At 33.5% G+C, this 21810-nt stretch overlaps 1 protein-coding gene across 3 annotated transcripts in view; it reads left to right on the forward strand.

The window, feature by feature from the left end:
* LOC114339168 (dynein axonemal heavy chain 1-like) overlaps positions 1–21810 on the forward strand; it is a 1269803-nt gene that overhangs the window by 1128018 nt on the left and 119975 nt on the right. For all 3 annotated transcript variants that reach the window (XR_007700607.1, XR_007700606.1, XM_050661243.1), the window contains exons 21-22: positions 1028–1296; positions 15771–15997. Coding sequence is in view for 1 of the 3 variants with exons in the window: in XM_050661243.1 (XP_050517200.1) it covers positions 1028–1296; positions 15771–15997 (496 nt within the window). In the remaining 2 variants the exon portion in view is untranslated. The remainder of the gene's footprint in view (positions 1–1027; positions 1297–15770; positions 15998–21810) is intronic.

Genomic DNA, 21810 nt, shown 5'->3' on the forward strand with positions numbered 1-21810 from the left:
TAACGATCACCGTCCGGCGCAGTTCCATGGAACGCATTATTTCGTTCCCATGGAACCCATGAAACGTTAATTATCTAGTAACGTGATCGTTACGTGACGGTTCTTCGTCGTGTTGGAACAAACCTATATTAAAAAAGATGTGATGACTTTTTCTCGAAAATTGATTCATTTTTAGTTATTTAACGTTGAAATATTCGATTTGGAATTTGACGAATAAGAACGTACATTTCATGACCTACTGGGTTTAAATACTTCGTATATACACATATTTTTCACTTTTTTTATAAGCTATATTTTTACTAAGAATATTTTTTTCGATAACATACTTACTTTTTGAGGGTATTTGTGAAAGACCGTCTCAAATCGTGTTTTTTTTTGAAAAATGAACATATTCACTCACAAATAATTCGAAAAGTATTGACTTAGTGAAAAAACTCTATAGAATTTAAAGGTTGCTTAGAATTAGTCAGTCTATCCAATTCCGGACTTATCATGAACGTATGTTTTTTACCCGCGAAGGGGTCAAACATACCTAGGGCAGTAGCGCACATCGGCACAATAGGTATCATTTTTTTTTGTTTGACATGTTAGCTATGTGTTTGCCAAATTTCATATCAATCCGAGCAGTTCTTTAAAATGTACAGCAAAAACCGTGAGTAAATGGACTATAAATTAGCTTGAATTTTTATGACATATTTTATGATATAATATGATGATTTATATTTAATGTTTTGGGCGGGGGTCCGCATCCCTACTGGAACCAGGGCCCGCTGATCTATCAGTACGCTACTGTGACCATTACATTTTGTGCTATCCTATCTCTTCGTGTTGTTCTGTTTATACACATATATTTCGTCTTCTCTTAATTAATCTTCAGCCCTACTTCACTTGTTACTCCTTCCACATTGTTAAAAATATCTTTTGTGGCTAGGATGGAGTCTCCAATTGGATCAATGTCATCTGCATATATGCTAGTAATAGCTTGGTCATATATACTAATAATAATAACCTATAATTTTATTTTTAGATTCGCACAGATGTATTATTTGTCGACTACATTGACTACATAAAGACACTCCCTATCAACGATGATCCCGAACTTTTCGGTATGCATCCTAATGCCGACATTACGTTTGCGCAATCTCAAACTTACGCTTGCTTATCCACATTATTACTGCTGCAACCGAAGCAAGTTGGAGGTGCAGCTGCTAGTCAAGAGGAGACCACAGCCAATACAGCTCGCTCAATTTTGGACCAGTTGCCTGAGTTGTTCGATTTGGATAAGATTACCGAAAGGTAAATTGTTTTACTAATTATTTAAATGACATAACTAAGATAAACATAAACAGCATATTCTTTTTCTCATGATCATCTTTCAGTGCGTCACAGTTTTTCAATTTCTTTCTAACGCATTAAATTGTATGTGACAGAAAAAAAGGCACGTCCGTGATTACAGACATTTACAACATTTATTCTAGTTATTCTAGTTGTCGATAGATGGCGCCATAATAAAACCAAGCTGAAAATGCGAGCATTATCATAACGAAAACTTTGTTTATTTACGTATTTTAATTCGTAATATGGAAAATTGCTATTATGAAAAGTAGTTTAGAATTAATAATTATGTTTCAATGTGCAATTATATCATTCTAATTTAAATGTTATGAACTATAAAGGTAGTTTACTCTTGAACTAAATTTATATTTTTATATACCTCGTATAAAATTAATAAAACTTTATATAATATGTTGATTGCATCATAAATCTTAGAACATGAATAGCTTTTTATGAAGAATAACTTTTCTTCGTCAAATTAAAAATAAAAGAGTTATAAATGAATATGTTGGTATTCATAATTTGAGAAAAATCTTCAAATATTTTTTCCATTAGAATTGCACATATCAGACCATAATTTTTTATACCAAACAATATTATTTCATATACTGTCGGTTCGCTAAACTCGAGACACAACTGGCAAGTGATTTTAGTCAATAATTTTGCCAATTTGGCAAAAAAAAATTACTAATTAGTTAATAATTACTCAATAATTAGTAATTTTGCCAATCTTGGCAAAATTCGCAAAAAAACAAAAAAATTACCTACTAAAATCACTAGCCAGTTGTGTAGAGTTTAGCGAACCGATTATACAGGGTGTCCAGAAACTCTACCGACAAACGAAGACAGGAGATTCCTCAGATAATTTTAAGAGAATTTAACCACATTCACCTAGTCCGAAAATGCTTCCTAAGGGAGCTAGAGCTCTCTGAAGATGGCGTCTTGTAATTAGTTTTTCTTAAATACCTCCAGAACGCTTTTAGTTAGAAAAAACGAAAATTGGTACACATATTTATCTTCTAGAGATAAATCGACAATGGTGGGGCAACGGTTATTTTATCGCATAACTTTTTTGTCTTTAACTTTAAGGCACTTTTAATACTGGATTATTGAATTGTGAGGTATTCTAGTACTAAAAGGTACTCTTGCTTTAAGTCGGTAGGACACACCGTTTTCTAGAAAAATCGATTTGAAAATTTTTCGTTTCCTGAATTTGAAAAAAATTTTGAAAATTAAAAAACGGTGTATTTTACCAACTTCAAGCAAGAGTAACTTTTAATACTAGAATACCTCATAATTTAATAATCTAGTGTCAAAAATCCTTAAAAATTAAAGACAAAAAAGGTATGCGATAAAATAACCGTCGATCTACCCAAAACGAACGCACATGACCGGTACTAGAAATTCACAATTAATAAAATCGATTCATCTCTGGAATATAAATAAATGTAGCAATTTTGGTTTTTCTAAATAGTTTTTTTTTATTGAAATTTTTTTTGATATTCAAACAACGAAAAATTTTCAAATCGATTTTTCTAGAAAACGGTGTATCCTATCGACTTAAAGTAAGAGTACCTTTTAGTACTACAATACCTTACATTTTAATAATCTAGACTCAAAATTGCTTAAAAATTGAAAACAAAAACGTTATGCGATAATATAACTGATGCCCTATCCAAACGGACGTCTATGGCCGGTACTAGAAATTTGCAATTACTGATGAAATCGATTTATCCCTGGAAGATAAATATGTGTACCAATTTTCGTTCTTCTAAATAGAAGCATTCTGGAGATATTTAAGATAAACTAATTACCAAACGCCATCTTCAAATAGCTCTAGCTCCTTTAGTAAGCATTTTCGGACTAGATGAATTGGGTTAAATTGTCTTAAAATTATCTGAGGAACCTTCTGTCTTCGTTTGTCGTTAGAGTTTATCAACACCCTGTATTTTAATTTCATAACAAATGGAACAGTCCATTTATCATAAAGGGTAGGCCGTATACTCGTAAATATATACCTTACTTATATATACGTAAATATATTACCTACTTAATAAATTATTGCTTTTAAAATATACTCAAATTGTATTTTTGAACATCTTATTTATTTTATATAATAATTAAATTCACTATCAAATGTCATTGATGTTTTATTAATCCTTAATTTAAAATTTAGTTTGACATTCACGAAGTGTCAAACTCAAATGTAAATAAACTATGCTTTGCTGAACAAATTGAGATTAAATAAATTGATTTTTTTATAGTCACACAAAAATACGACAGCGCTTGTTCAATTCTGGAAGAGAAATGTCAAACATTTGTAAAACTACTAATAGATAATTATTACTTGAGTCTACTCGTAACTTATTGAGTTTGATGTTTATCTTTTTGAAAAGTAGCCTACTTCCTAATCAACCATTTGAGCTGACGTTTAGTGCGTCGGTAAGAAATAACCGGATTGTGACGTCACATTTTAGACTTTGAGGTCGATTATCTCGAAGACGGTTAGAGATATCGAAATGCCGTTTTCAGATTTGGATTCAGAAGGCAAAACTACATAAGAATCCATCGATACACCTGCTCTAAGTATTGCAGGAGCGGCAACGCAATAACACACAGACTTTTACAAATTTATAAACGAAAAGTTTTCGTTGAAAAGTAGCCTACTTCCTAATCAAAGATTTCAGCTGACGTTTAGTGCCTGGAAGGAAATAACCGGATTGTGACGTCACATTTTAGATTTTGAGGTCGATTATCTCGAAGACGGTTAGAGATATCGAAATGCCGTTTTCAGATTTGGATTCAGAAGACAAAACTACATAAGAATCCATCGATACATCTGCTCGAAGTATTGCAGGAGCGGCAACGCAATAATACACAGACCTTTGCAAATTTATAAACGAAAAGTTTTCGTTGAAAATAATTTTTTTTAATTAGATAATAATATCACAAATACAATATGTATAATTTATAAGACTATACAAATCAATGAAAATACCATTTTATAAATGCAAGAAACACATTTGATTTGTTTTTATTCCAGATTGAAAATAAAATGTGACAACTGTCAGATTTAACTAAAATGTCATGTTAGAATAAATGTCATAAATGTGTATTATCACGGACTTACCCTTTTTCCTATCATTTGTTACGCACTGAAAAATGCTCATGAAAAGGACAATACAAACACAGCATAGGTATCCATGATAACTAGAGAGCGGATTTATATGCTATCAATTTTGATGAAATATGCGCATATATATGCGGTAAAAAATTACGAAATATGCGCACGATGTGCACAAAAATTCAAAAAATGCGCATTTCGAGAAACCACAAATTTTCTGCTCTATTCTATTCTAGGGGGTTCTTTTATAGGGGGGGGGCAGGCAATCTTATTTATTATCTTTCAAATAAAATCATTTTTTATATATATATATGCAATTTATTCACAGTTTTTACAAAAACTGCTACTAATAGTTACCTATTTAAAATAAAACAACAATATCACTATAAATTATCTTCGATTATTATTCACTACAATGTGTTTTTCCAAATTCTTTACGAGGAAACATATTCTTTGTTTAGATAAAATATTTTTATAACTTGAAAAACTCCTTTCAACACCAATAGAAGTAATTGGGGCGTATTTAAAATAACTTGTTAATTTCCGTTAGAAAATCGTAAAACTATGATTAAAGGTGTAAATTCTCTTAACAATAGAGGATTTAAAAAAATTACCAGAATTTTAGGTACCTACTAAATATAATAAAAGTAAATACAATTCGGATTTCTGGGTAAACCATCCTTCATCATTACAACCTACAATCATTTTATAACTGCGTACTATAAGCACTAGTAAGTACTTTGTGTAAAGATCGGGTATTTTCTAAGAAAAAATGAAAGGCAGTGAATGAGCCGTCTCTCTTCAGGTAGTTCTCGAATTAATATATATGAAGGGCTTAATGTGAAACAATGACAAGCCTCAAAAAAGTAAAAGTGATATATTTGACTTTTAATGTTAAAAATAATATGAAAAAATCCAGTAACAACTTTTATTGTTTTAGTTTAGATATTTCGATGCATCATGCCCTATGAGATCATAGTTGACAACAATATTAATAAAATTACTTGAAACTCCAGAAAAAACAGCATTTATTTAAAAAAAATATGGCATGTTACATTATTCCATTAATAATAAATCCCGAAATTTTAGATATAAGTAGATTCAGAATTTTCTATTATTGACTGAGTTCGTGGTGGTTTCAACCCTATACCTGTTATTAAAGAGTGTTTATTTCTTTGTCTCCATCAACTTGTTGGAATTTTTGACGGGTGTGTTTGGTTTTGTCCTTTTTATTGACGGACCTTGTTCATTATCCTACAACCAAATGCAATAATATAACAAGCCACGTCATAAGCCACTACATTAATCTTGAATGGTAATAATGTGACAAGCCACATTTAGGAAAAAATTACATATCGCTGTATTTTCATTACTTGAGTCACTTCTAGATTGCACATAGTCAGGGTTACGGTCACTGTCATCGAATATCAAGTCAACTTTACTATTTTTCTTGCTAGATTCATCAGAACTCAATAATTATCGGAACTGCTTCCGCCCATGTTCGCCATTTTGATGTGGCTTGTCATTATGTCGAGTAGATACTAGAGACAAACTAGACCTATGCAATAGTGTGACCATAGATTTATCGGGCCATCTATTAACGAAGGGCTGAGGTAATTTGTTAGTGGCTTGTTATACTATTACTTTAACCAAGAATAACACTAATTTGTTTTGAAATCATGTGTGGCTTCATAGCTCTTCAAATATACACATGACAGCCTGTGCGGGGAAATATTTTGTGTTGAATTAAAAAATTTAAAAATTTTTTTGGACTTAAATGTTTTTAAATAGATACAAAATATGCATGTTTCTCTAAAAATATGCAAAATTTAGTAAAGTTCTCAAATATGCGAAATATGCATGCAATATGCATTTAGCATAAAATCCGCTCCCTAATGATAACCCATATTGTGCTTGTAGTACCTAAGATTGGAGATCTACAGCACCTCATATTGTAGTGTGGACAGTACAGACAAAATATTAAAATAATGTATGAAAAGTTAATTGATCTAATTGATCTTTGCATTTAATCGTTTATATAGGTTGTGTTAAAAGAAGCGGGACGATCGAATATTTCGCGTTTAAATGAGATATAAAAACTGAAAAACACGTTTTCAATATTTTTTAGAAATCTATCGAATGACACGATTTTTTCTCGACATAGACATCTTGACATCGAGGACTATTTGACTGAGATCTGCAGATGATGATCTAAATCAGAGGTGCTCAAACAGTCGATCGCCAAAGTTTTTGAAGTCGATCGCGATTCACGGAAAAAATACACATGGAAAAGGTGGAGACTGCGCTAACTTGTGGATGATATGAAGTGCCATGCACTTCATGAAGTGCTTTATCACCCAAGTAAAATTAAGATGAAAAACATATTTAATTACAATTCTCTGTAGTTACAACGTTTTATCAAATAGAAATGTCAAATATATTATATTGTACAGCAAGTGAGAAAAAAGACGCGCTCTCACGAGCGCAGAAGTTTGTTGGCACGACGCGAGTGCCGCAAATTAAGCGAGGGAGAAATATGTCATTTTCTCATGTGTTGTACAGCTGGTTCCAAAAAAAAGCTGATAGGACTCTTAAAGCGTATTTTGTAGAAAATTGAGCAGTGTATTTTGAAGGATATAGTTATTTTCCTAACAAGTGCAGAAAGTCATTCTTTTCCGCACGCGACTGCAGTTTGCCGAACGACGCGAAGCAGGAGTTCGGCAAGCAGTCGAGTGCGGAAAAGAGACTTTCTGCAAGAGTTAGGAACAATATTTTTTCTAAGAGTCTTTAAAAAATTACCAAATCTTAATCAATTAATTTAATTAATATGAAAATACATACACAAATTAATTCTTTGACAAGGTTGTCAAAACCAAACTTTCAATAAAATTAGTTAGCATGACGACGATCTTGGTTTCCATGACGATGATTCAAAACGACTGTTATTGTCTACCGATTTGACTTTCGAACATCATGTCAAAATAATTTTATTTCATCGAATTGTCGCGTTAATTTCATTAAAACAGGAACACAATAAGATATATTTGAAATAAATTAGTAAATAATATCTAAAATATTAGTTAATTTCATGTATTATAATTACTTTAAGGCCATATTAACATATCTAAATTAACACGCGTGCGGAAAAGTAAAAACCGCGTGCGGAAAAGTAACACGCGTGCGGAAAAGTAACACGCGTGCGGAAAAGTGAAACTTTCTAAACTAAAATGCACATTTTTGCACGCTCGTAGAAAAAATAATTATTATTTACATTATGTCACTGTCACTGCTAAATCTTAAAATTTGTCAGATAACTTATTCTGTTCAACGTCAAGAAATGGCTGTTTGTTTGTTTATTTTATTATTTGTCTGTCATAACAAATATAATATAATGTCAGATCAAATATATACTTCTCAAAATGATCAAATCTTACTAAGAGTCGTATCAGTTTTTTTAGGAACCAGCTGTACATTGTACTTTTTTCTATGGATGCAGTTTTGTAAGAGTTTAAACTTCATGCTTTTAGGTATATTATATGCATAAATTGAAATAAAATACATAATAAATAAAATTTATTATAAATAAAATAAATTATATATATGTAATCCATTAAAAATTCTAATTAACCCGGGAGCAGTCGCGCTCACTTTTGTTACGTAAGCAGTCGCGCGTAGAGAAAAAATCTTACAATACGAATTTAAAACAAATTTCTATTTTATAATATTTTTATTTAATTGTTATGTTAACAATATCTCTTTCTAACAATTTTAAAGCTAATTGGTTCTCACCAAAGACATAAATTCCACAAAAACAAAATAAAAAAATAAAAAAAAAAAATTAAAAAAAATTCCTACGCATTACTACAATCTTCCACAAGACACTTACGAGTGGAAATTTATGTTGGAAAAGTTTTCATCAAGTTATCACGGAAAATGATAAAATCGGATTTTTTCTAACGGCGCGACTGCTGCCGGGTTAAGAGTTATTTTTGAACAGTTTTTAAAGATAATCCCTCTTAAGTTTTGCTTCAACACATTTTTTTTGACATATTAATTGTGTTTGTATTGTTTATGTTACCATGGAAACCGCGATCATATATGGAAAACCGTAGGACAACCAGTGAGAAAAAATATTTCTCACTGCATGAGAAATTGTTCGTTTTGAATGAATGTAAGTAGTGAGAGAAGTTGCACGTTGTATAGCATCCATAGAAAAAGTTTTTTATTTTCAATTTTTTTACTAGCAGTCGATCGCTGGACGCTTGCAGTTTTTGGGGTAGATCCCATGCAGTGTAAGTCTGAGCACCACTGATCTAAATTAAAAATATTTTGTTATGATAAAGGTACGATTCCGACATCGACTGCAGGCGGCAGACGGCAACTGCAGACGTTAGTTGCAGTTGTCGCCGTGACAGACGTCACTACTTTGCACTATTAATTTGTATGAGACTGATTCCGACATCTGACTGCAATTGCTGTCCGGCAGAACGTCAGTGGCTAATAATTATACAAATTAAGGCCATCGGTACATAATTCGCAAATATTTTACGGCTATCCCTACTTTTTCTGTCTTTACACGGCAAATTACGTGTAGTAAAATTCACACTGGTATGGATATGTAAACATTACTAGAATATCATTCTAGTTGAAAATGTCATCATTAACTTAAAGAGATGGCTTTTGAATGTTCTTGTATAACTGTTATCTGTATAATTGCAAATTATTAATTCAGTTAATAAATGTGATAATTTTTTCACTAAGTATGTACTCAGTGATTGTAATAATTTATATGTTCAACAAAAACTATTACTCAATCGAGAAAAGAGAAAAAGTGATTAAGTGATTTTTTAATAATATATTGTTACTATGAAACGCTTACAATTTTGAACATCTTTAACAACAAAATACTTATATCACAGAATATATTATCCCGATATATTCTCTGCTTGGATCTTTCACAAATAATACACAATAAATAACTTTTTATTAAGTTCAATTAATTATTTATCAAATACACTATATATCAATATTATTTAATCAACAACTCAAAATATTCCCGATGCCATGTCAAATTAAGTTAAATCAATTATTTATCAAATACACTATACAGTGTGTTTCATTAATAATTGTCCATATAGTAACTGGAGAATCCTTAGCACAAAATACGAAGATTTAACCTAAAACGCTTAAATAAAATGTGGTTCCTTACTGAGTTACAGGGTGTTTTGTCTAAAAATTTAAAAATTATTTTTGCTCAGCATTTTAAAACTATTCGACGTATCCTTTTCATACTTGGCAGAAAGTACGACTACTGTACACCCTACTAAATTATGATAAACAAACGTTTATAGCTACTACCAGAGGCGTACGACAGGGGGATAGTGGATGGTTGACCCTTCTCAAATTCTAAGTCACTGGAGCAATTACTACTTTAGTGCCATTTTTAGATTCTCTAATACTTTCTACGTACATAATATACTCTTCATTGGTAATGATAAAGTCATTAGTTTTCGAGATATTTGAAGTTAAATATGAAACGGCACAATTATTTTGATTAATTTGCAATATGATTCATATAATTAAAATTTAAAAATTATTTGTACCCAGTACTTTAAAACTATTTGGCGTATCCTTATCATACTTGGCAGAAAGTGTAGGTACTGTACACCTTACTAAATTAAGATAAATAAACGTTTATAACTACTACCAGAGGCGTACGACAGGGGATAGTGGCTGGTTGACCCTTCCCAAATTCTACGCCACTGACGAAATTGCTGTTTTAGTGTAATTTTTTATTTTCCAATAGTTTTTATATAAATAATATACTTAAAATGATATATTTAAAATGATTAGTTTTCGAGATATTTGACATTAAAAATGAAGCGTCACAATAAATTAATCAAAATAACCGTGTCGTTTCATTTTTAACTTCAAATATCTCGAAATTAATCACTTTATCGTTACGAATGAAGGGTATATTATTTTTATAGAAAGTATTGGAGAATCCAAAAATTGAACTAAAATAACAAATCCGCCAGTGCCGTTGAATTTGGAAAGGGTCAACCATTCACTTTCCCCCGTCGTACGCCTCTGGTAATAGCCAGAAACGTTTGTTTAACATAATTGAGTAGTTTGTATAGTACCTATACTTCCTGCCCAGTATAAAAAGGATACGTCGAACAGTTTTAAGATTCTGAGCAAAAATAGTTTTTAAGTTTTTAGATAAAACATCCTGTAACTCTGTAAGGAAACACATCTTATTTAAGTGTTTTAGGTTAAATCTTCATATTTTGTGCTAAGGTTTCTTCAGTTGCTATATGGACAATTATTAATGAAACACCCTGTATATCGATATTATTTAATTAACAACTCAAAATATTCCCGATACCGTGTCCAATATTTAAAATTGTCACTGATTGTCACTGTCTGACTGACAATATGCTGACAATATTCTATTCGACTGAATGCGTTGTAAGACAAAGAAAGATTTGGAAAATATTACCACGGCCATTGTGTTCATTTTTTTTTCGAATCCTGAAAAAACCAATAAATATTTTTGAAAAATTTAAACGCAGAATGAAACACTAAATTATTACTGAGGGCCGAAAGTTCCTTAGAATAAATAAAAAATTTATTTTGAATGAGATATTTGAAATTAAAAATCACACTAAATGTTATCTTAGTTTTTCACCCCTGTAACTTATTAAAATAAACATTATAGAAGTTCTCAGGTACAACTTTCGGCCCTCGCTTATAACGTAATCTTTCATTCAGCGTTTAAATTTTTCAAAAATACTTATTAGTTTTCTCAGGATTCGAAAAAAAATTAATCCCCATTTGAATAGCATTCCAGCCGAAAATACGTACCCAGCCCCTTAATAGTGCAAAGTAAAGACGGATGTTATGGTAATAACTGTAACCAGGGGCGTAACAGAGGGCCCCGCAGCATGAAGCTTGCGGGGGGCCCCAATCGCTTAAGGGCCCCATCTTGTCATCTGATATTATATAAAAATCTGTTATTGTTATATTATTTTACGTTGTCTGTTAAAATTTAAAAACGTAAAAATTTCTAACTAGACGTATTTGCCAAGTGAATCATCTCATAATATATATAGAAACTTAATCCCTTCCGGCATACCGAAATTTTATGGCAGCGACAATAAACTATATAATGCTTTGTACGTGACTATTGAAAGATATTATGAGAATTGCAATTTGCTGAATTTAAGAACAATATTTTTAAATCTAAAAATGTTTTCTTTCTCTCTGTTCTTTACCTACGTTTAGTATTTCGATACAATATTATCGCCAGTAATTTCATATTGGTTATTTGCATTGAATGTTATTTATGTTCAGTACCGGCGCTAGGGTATAAGGCGCCTGCCTGCAAAAGAAGCATAGGCGCCCTTCGGTGTCTTTAAATTAGTATTTTGTATAGCACCGACAGAAAAAAGGTCATTTTGGCGCCCCCCAAACAGGGGCGCCCGCCTGCAGTGTATCCCTTTCAGGCCCGTTATCGCCGGCCCTGTTTATGTTTGTGTTGTTTTACGGTTATAGTTGCATCAGTTTGGTACACATTTATTTAACAATTATTGACGACTTTTCTTGTGTAATCATTGGACAATCTCTCAACAGATAAACGGTAAGATAAGGAAATTATAACACTTACGCTTTAGGGGAGTCAATGTAGAAAAACTTGCATTGTTTTGATTTCGGGAAAATCAAACAAGCTTATATATTTCTAAAACATTTTTTGTTAGTTTATATATCTTATCCTAAAGTGAAAAGTTCTACTCACAGATGCCTCTAATTGTTTATTAATTCTTTAAACAATAAAACTGTTTTATAGTAAATAATTTTAAAAGATATCGGTGAATTCATCATTTTACTTTGTTCAAAAATGTTTCTATTTGCTTTTTGATTATGCTGAATTCAAATATGACATTAAATCAAGGCCATAAGCACGATGTTGGGGGCCCCGGGGCAAACGTGATCTGGGGGCCCCCTACCGGGGGGTCTGGGGTTAATCACCCAGCAGAAGGAGTCCTAGAAAATTGATATTTAACCACTTGAAAACGCATTTTAATGTACTCCATGACTGAAGTTTCCTGTACCTACCTACATATTACTATTTTAGTTGACCAAGACAAAAAAATTTGAAATCACATTATTTTAAGCTAAATATTTACCATCAATATAACATCTTTTCTGTTTTCATAAAAAATATACTACATAATATAATGTTATGTACTTACATTCTTCGGCTATAATGTAGGTTTTTAATCGCGTTATATTGCCTATATGGCCACGGGCGCCCATATAAAAATTTCCAGAGGGGGGCCAGACGTGAAGATGTTGCACATTATATTTTGTATACTTTGAATAACCATATATAGTTTACAGCACCCGAAAAGCTAGGGGGCACGCCCCCCTGCCCTTAGGTATAGCGCCCATGTATATGGCAGTATATAAAATTATATAGGTCTTTGAGACAATTAAACAATGTGTCATGTTGCTTTATTTGTTCAAACCTTTCTTCTAATTTTGATAAGGCAGTGTCCAATATCACAAAGTAAAAATTCATTGTAACCTTTAAATACAACCCATATATAAAATTTCACTTACGCTGCCCTGGGGTACACTAGTACCTACCCCATTAAAAAAATTAGTCACAAAGTAATGTTTGAATGAATTTATTAAAAACAGATTTTTAACACAAATATAACTAACGAATTTTAATAACTCTGAATATTATTGTTTCTTAGAATATCTTGGACAAACTTTAATTTGATGTTCTACACAGATGAACTGTTTTCACACATTGCACCTCATTCGGCTCGGTGTCGGCATCGCACACAGAAACTGCATCTGGCTAAATTTGCATGAATTTCTTCTTGAATTTCATTTAGGTCCACTTTCCTTCAAAAAATCCTTGATATCTTCCGGAAGATATACTGGTAAAGTTGGCTAAGCCAACACGTCTAAGTAGCGTAGCGTAATGGGAGCAATTGAACGAAACATTGGTGCTGGTCGGCGCTAAATCTTTAAAATTCCAAGAATCATAATAAAATTAATTTTGCTTGGGGTACTCCAGTACCCTGGGTAGGGTTTAAATGTTTTAAATTAGTTGGTCAGACGGATTTTTTGAACCACATCTTTACGTGAAGTCAAATAAACGCTTTTTCATTCGGAACCTAACCATAACCATATTAGATATTAATCAGTGGAAACGAAGGGTGGCAATCGATATCTTCGGCAATTCTTTTGGCCTCTTCTAAAATATCTTTAAACCTTCATTTGATCTAATATTAGATAAATATATTTTGATCTGCTTCACAATTAAAATAATATTAGGTAGTGTAGCATCGGATTCTTGCATCACTTCACTTGCAATATTATATAAACTGTGTTAACACATTATACCTAATAATGGAACAAATAAATTTAAACGATTTAATCTTTAATAGCACAATTTGGGATATTTCTAGTTTCAGAGTCTTTGCTATTATCAGAATATAGTGCATATAAAGCGTCACATATGTTTGCTGCTTTGTATCTAAGAACTCTAAGCGCACATATTCTACTTTCGCGTTTTAGTGTCAAAATTCGGACTTCATCTTTTAATACTTGGCAACGTTAAGTTGATGCGGAAAAAAAATAGTAAATTTCCTGCACCATAGCAAAAAAACTTATTTGCGTCACATAATATTTACAGCGTCAATAATTACTAAAGTTAAGCTATGGGCTGGCACGTAAAAGGCTCTAGGGTTTAATTCAAGAACTATTTTTTGTAAACATTACATTAGTGCAACCGTTCATATTCGCACCATTCTCGTAGCCCTGTCCTCTTAAATCCCCTAAAGAAATGTGGATCTCCAAAAAATCTAATAAAATATTTGTTAAACCTTGTCCTGTCGAACCTGATATTAATACAACTCCTAATAAATGTTCTCTAATTTCGATATTTGTTTTGATTTGTTGTTTAATAAAACCAACTTTACGATAGCGGTAAGTTGGTATGACTTGAATCAGGAATGGAATCTAAAAATATAGAAAATATTTGCTAGTTTTTAAGAAATAATTTCATTTCTTATTTTTTCTCCTGAGAGGGAAATTAGTTCGATTTGAATATGAACACCTAAATAATGAGTCATATTTAATGGAGTAATTTTAATCCTATTAATGTGGTCGGCTATCGTATCATTAAAGTTTGCAAGTATTGCCTCAATTAATTGCACAGAGTCCATTTTGTTGCTCTTTAAATTACAATTTCTTTTATCAAATCCAACCTTTCTGTTAGTAGTATTAATCATATATTTATGTTTTTATAATTTTTATAATTTCCTTACAAAATTTTTGTTTTTCCCTATTTTAGGGCGGCTCACGCTGCCCCCTTGCAGCCCGGGTCGGAATGGGTCTGTATACCAATAAAGATGAGAAATGTAAGTTGTTATGAACAGTGAATGATAACGGTAACACAAAAAAGTTTTTGTTAAATAAGTCGTATTTAGTAATTGTTTAACGCGGTAGCAGTCGCGCTCACTTCTGTCACGTAAGCAGTCGCGCGTAGAACAAAATCTAACAATACGAATTTAAAACAAATTTCTATTTTATAATATTTTTGTTTGCTTATTATATTAAAAATATCTATTTCTAACAATTTTAAAACTAATTGGTTCCCACCAAAGCCATAAATTCCACAAAAAAAATAAAAATGAAATTAAAAAAAATTAAAAAAAAATCCTACGCATTACTACAATCTTCTTCGATGCACTTACAAGTGGAAAGTTATGTTGCAAAATTGTTCATTAAGTTATCACGAAAAATAATAATAAGTTGGATTTTTTCTAACGGCGCGACTTCTCCCGGGTTAAAAGGGGCCCCATTTCAAATTCTGTGAGGGAGCCCCACGGAGTTTGTTACGCCACTGACTGTAACTTCCGTCTGCAGTTGCCGTCTGCCGTCTACAGTTGCCATCTGCAGTCGGTGTCGGAATCCTACCTTAAGCCTTATAACTATGTACTATAAAAAAGGGTCTAGGACGTTTCATCGCCGCCGTTTCGATGCCGCCAGTTCGATGCCGATGCCGGCCGATTCATCGCCAGTCAATTAATCGCTATCTGATATATTTCGAATTTTCGACAGTTACAATTATTCGTTATTTTTAGTATTAATTAGGAATTCTAGGAAATTCGAGATATGACGGCGATGAAATGGACTGGCGATGAACCGGCGGCATCGAAACGTCCCATTCCGTATAAAAAACAATAAGTAATACTCCGTTGTGCCTAAATTTAATTTTGATCTTTAGGTATCCTGTCTTATACGAAGAATCATTGAATACAGTCATCATACAGGAAGCTATAAGATACAACAAACTATTGGTTGTTATACAACTGAGTTTGAACGATCTGTTGAAAGCACTTAAAGGTCTGGTGGTAATGTCAGAGGCGCTAGAAAAGATGTCATTGAGCTTATTCAGCAATATGGTCCCTGATTTATGGGCTAGTAAAGCCTATCCTTCTTTGAAACCTTTAGGTAAGTAATATTCGCCTATATAAAATGAAAGGGTCTAGCCGCTTAAGATACTGAAAAATGCCACAGCGATATTCCAATATTCCAATAATAAAAATACTATGTTTAGTCCAAGTAATGAAGCTTAAAATATGACAAAACCTCGCAATTTTTACAGAATGCATAGATTTGCTTGAAAATTTAAGAATAAGTAGTGGATAGTCCAAGGATCAAAATCTATATGATACCGAAAGGTGCTTTTACCATGGGGGTGGTTGCCACCCCATCTCGGTGGTGAAAAATTTTTATATTTTGACCGCAAAAGTTGGTAAAAACATTCATTCTAAGCAAAAAACGTTCAATAATTTTTTTTTATGAAATTAAAAGTTTTTGATTTATTCGCTATCAAAAATGTTAGTTTTATATCGAAAAAATCAATGTTTTTAATCAGTTTTCTGCTAATAACTCAAAAGTTTTCGTTTTATCAAAACAACTTTGCTTAACAAAAATGTACCATTTGAAAAAATAAACATAACCAATTGATGGATTCGACCGTTACTTGATGGAAGTTCATTTTATCTCACAATAAAACACTGAAAACTTTTGTTTTCTATACTTCCACAAAATTTACTATTTACAACTATGTGACTACAGCTGTTTCGGCAGAGTGCCTTTCTCAAGTGATATAATTTCCAATGTGTTTGCCTTTTTAAGTCTCTGACTGAAGAGGTTGAGGAGTGGGGAGCTGTTTGTCTCGAGTTGGTCATTCAGAATTATATCTGTATTTTTCAGTTTATTAATTTCCATAGATTCTAAAAACATATAGATTCTTTCCATAATAGATTCTTTCCACATTCTGCAGATCCAAAATAAAGGCCTTAAGCTATCTTTTTTAGAATCTATGGAAATTAATAAACTGAAAAATACAGATATAATTATGAATGACCAACTCGAGACAAACAGCTCCCCACTCCTCAACCTCTTCAGTTAGAGACTTAAAAAGGCAAAAACATTGGAAATTATATCACTTGAGAAAGTCACTCTGCCGAAACAGCTGTAGTCACATAGTTGTAAATAATAAATTTTGTGGAAGTATAGAAAACAAAAGTTTTCAGTGTTTTATTATGAGATAAAATGAACTTCCATCAAGTAACGGTCGAATCCATCAATTGGTTATGTTTATAAATAACCGTTTATTCTAATTGACCAATAGTAATCGAGCTATACTTTATTATATGGTAGCTCTTTTTCGCCAAATGCTAAATATTGTAGTTTCAAAGTCAAAAGACGGAAAAACTATGCATTTTTCGACGATAATTTTTTTCAAATTAATTAAAAGTATTTAAAAATATCTATCTCCAAAAATAAAAAAAAGTCTCTAACTCAAAAATTAAGTGACTTATAATGAAAAGAATGTGAATCCCTATTTTTTTTTTCACCAACCCCTAATCACCACCCTAATTTAAATTAGTCATTGACCTTATTTGGTCTTAAAATGAGTGGCTTGTTTGACTGGCTTAAAATGATTAGTTGTTAAAAAAATGGAGTTAAAAGCGACTAACGAATTTTTGTAGTTTGGTAAAAAAATGCCCTTTTCTTCAGAACAAGAAGAGTAGCATCACAGATACGAAAAAAATATTAAATATGAAATTGTAGCTTATTTAATTCCCAAGAACATGGTTTGCAAAAAATTTTTCTACGGCAAAAATTGAGTGAGTTATTGACAATTAAAACTTGTAATAACGTACAAAAATCACCTTTACCAACCCATCCAGTCACCTCTTTTTGCGACTGAGGATTTTAAAAGGATTTAGTATTAATACTCTTATAGATCTTGTAAAAACATACAAAACTCTTTTTTAAAAAACATTTTAAAAAACATTCTAAGATAAAAATAAAAAAAGTTACGGTTAAAAATCAATATATTTAAAAAACAAAAGGGAGAAATCCAATTGGAAGCATAATAATGAAAGTTAGAGGCGGTTTTAGTCATTAGCCTTATTCATTCTTCTTTACTTATGTGTTATTAAGAGTTTCTAGAAGTTTGACTGGCTTAGAATGATTAGTTTTTAAAAAACTAGAGTTAAAAGCGAATAACGAATTCTCGTAGTTTGGTAAAAAATACCATTTTTCTTCAGAATAGAAAAATTAGCATCACAGATACGAAAAATGTTTAAATATGAAATTGTAGGTTATTTAATTCCCAAAAACTTGGTTTGAAACAATTTTTTCTACGGCAAAAATTGAGTGAATCGTAAATGAATATAATATTGAAAAACATTGCTTTTTTTCGATATAAAACTAACATTTTCGATAACGAATAAATCGAAAACTGGTAATTAGAATGACTGTTTTTATCAACTTTTGTGGTCAAAATATAATAAACTAATAATAATAATAATAATAATTAATTTGAAATTAATGGCTTCCACTCGAGAACACCTAGAAGAGATGCTAAAAACTGTAGAAACATTCTCTAATGATATAGTATGCAGTTCGGTCTAGACAAGTGCCGTGTTTTGAATATAATCAGAGGAAAGGTACAGCCCGGTGGATTCGATATGCAAAATGGCCAGAACATCGAGGCCATGGGCGATAACGATATGTACAAATATCTTGGAGTAAAGCAGGCGCGGAAAATTGACCATAAGCAAATGAAAACTGAGATAACAACTGAGTTTGTAAGAAGAGTAAAACAACTGCTTCGTTCACAGCTTCACAGTAAAAATTTGTTTAAGGCACTGAACACCTACGCTTGTTCCGCGCTTAGCTATTCATTTGGTGTCGTTAAGTGGACAAAAACGGATATAGAAAATCTTCAGCGAAAAGTACGAACACACCTCACAAAGGCACAAAAACACCACCCTAAAAGTGCAGTAGAACGAACGACATTACCCCGGTATTTAGGAGGAAGAGGACTTATGGATATAGGTGAGCAATTAGATAAACAGATTGCTAATTTAAGAACTTATTTTCAGATGCAGGCTGAGACATCTACTCTACACCGCGCAATTTGCGCAGTAGATGACACAACACCGATCAAACTGAGGGAACCAGAAATGCGCATAAACCACCTTACTAAGGACGAAAAACTGCGCACCTGGATGGGTAAACCTCTGCACGGGCGACATCCCAATGAGGTCAGCCAAGACTATGTCGACAATACAGCGTCGAACTATTGGCTGACATCAGGAAAGATGTTCCCTGAAACGGAGGGTTCATTACTGGCCATTCAGGATCAGGTTATACCAACCAGAAATTACCTGAAATATATCGTCAAAGACCCTCAGGTTCAAAACGACAGATGCCGATATGGATGTCAAGCCCAAGAAACCATCCAACATATTACAGGGGGCTGCCAGGCATTTGCTGCAACTGAATACAAGGAACGGCATGACGCAGTGGGAAAAATCCTTCATCAAGAGATAGCTAACAAGCTGGGACTTCTCCAAACGGACCATCTCCCATATTATCAATACGTCCCTGAGAGTATGCTTGAGGATGGCAACTACAAGCTATACTGGGACCGCAGTGTGCTCACAGACCAAACAGTGGCACATAATAGACCAGATCTCGTACTAGTTAATAAATTAACAAGACAAACAACACTAATTGATGTGGCGATACCTAACAACAATAATCTACGTAGTAAATTTACTGAAAAGATCGCTAAGTATAGAGATCTGGAAATTCAAATACGGAGACAATGGAGAATGCAAAGTACCCAGACGATACCTATTGTTATGTCTACTACTGGAGTCATTCCGAAGACCCTCCTCGAAAGCATAAAAAAGCTGGGTCTCAATGAACATATTTATAAGACCATGCAGAAAGCTGTACTACTTGCGACGGCCAGAAGCGTAAGAAAATTTTTGGGAGATACACCTGCATTCCAAGTCACCTAGGACTCGATAACACGGAAAGAGCCCCACCAGAGCTCAATCCTTTTGATACCGTAGGTATCTGGGATGAGTCAATTTTCCCCTCAGAGGGAGTGTGAGCCGTATGGCTAAATCTGGATAATAATAATAATAACCTGTGGGAGTTTTTTGTCAGTTCTTCTATCAGGCGCGGCCCCCTGCGAATGGGGGATACTTTCTGGGTATTCGTAGCGCCAATACCCAGAGAGTAGCAGGGATACTTGCCGTGGAACAAAAACTGACACCTGGCAGTAGGTATAAAATGCACACCCATTAATATGGAGAATTATGGTTTATGTTTAGGATCGCTGCCTGGGGATCGCCAGGGCACGTCTGGAGCCGGCGCTGGACGTGACAGCATGCGGGACGTCGGTGGCAGGGTGTTGAGGAGGCGGGCCCCTGTCACACAAACAGCTACAGCCCAACAACAACAACAACCACAAGCGAGCCAAATAACAGCAAGAGCTCCACTCGCTGAAGGTGCTGCGCTGGAACATCAGCCGGCGCTCACTCAAGCGGGACGACCGAGGCAGCGCATGAAATGGACTGTGTCCATTAACGAAAGCATTTTGCGCTCCTATTATAAGGTGACAAACCTCGGTCAAGAAACGATCGGCTACAGACAACAGCTGTATGCCGAATTTTGCAGGGAGTACCCAGATATTCAAGTATCGGAGCAAAGAGTATCAGATCAATACCGGGTAATCATAAGAAACAACCTTATCCCAGAGACTAGACGCAATACGATCAAAAGCGAAGTCGAACGGGAGATTAATAATCAAGAGCTAGTTATAGATCAAGTCCCTAATGCAGTTCTTGATGAGCAGATTCCTGAGATTCCTATAGCAGAAACTCAACCTGACAATACAGAGCAGGAAAACAACGAGTTGCGCAATAGTCTAGCAAACGAAATGGCTCGTGCTGTACAAGAGTTTAATGGAACAAATCCACTTAGCAGACCACCGTTACCACGAATAAACTCTTGTAAGAAACTAGGTGCGCTGTTACAAATTGTGAACACTGAAGTCCTACCCAACTATGTCGTAGAAGCCCACTCATTGGAATATCTGCATATGCTAATCTACTGTGCAGCAACAGCAATTGCTAATGTAATGGGCGTTAAGATCAGAACAAGACGGGGTACTAATAACGGAAGGACTTGTAACAGGACTGCACCTTGGGAAAAAAGACTTCTCGGAAAAATTGAATTACTGCGTAGGGATATTGGTCAAGTAACAGAATATATAAGAGGTGTAACAAGTAGAAAAGTCATTAAGAGAGCTGAAGAAATAATGCGGAGCGCTGCAAGACACTCGAGATACGATCCGGAAAATAACACAGCCCAACAGTGTCTGGATACATTAAAACAAAAACTCTCCGTCTATTCAGGTCGATTAAGAAGGTATAAAGTTAGTAACAACCGAAAATGTGACAATGCACTTTTTGAGAACTCTGAGAAGGCGTTCTACCGAAAACTCAATTCCACCGTAGAAAGTGTCGACAAGTCTTACCCAAGCCAAGAAGAGATTCATGAGTTTTGGGGAAATCAACTCTCCACACCAGCTGCTCTTAACAACAATGCTGGCTGGATAGAAGATACGACGCACAACTGTCGCCACTATGTCACAGCTAACTACGAACCATTCACTACCGATGAGGTCTCAAATATCATCAAAGAGCTTCATAACTGGAAATCTCCTGGACCAGACGGAGTTCAGAACTTCTGGCTTAAGAAGTTTTGGAGTATTCATGAGTGCTTGTCAACATTAATTAATCATGTTATTTCTAACCCGCAGGAAATACCATCATTTCTAACTCAGGGAACCACTTATTTAATACCGAAGGATCAAAATAACACCCAAGATCCAGCCAAGTACCGCCCAATTACTTGTCTTCCAACTTTGTATAAATTGGTCA

The sequence above is a fragment of the Diabrotica virgifera genome, chromosome 9, assembly GCF_917563875.1.
Source record: "Diabrotica virgifera virgifera chromosome 9, PGI_DIABVI_V3a".
Taxonomy (NCBI): Eukaryota; Metazoa; Arthropoda; class Insecta; order Coleoptera; family Chrysomelidae; genus Diabrotica; species Diabrotica virgifera.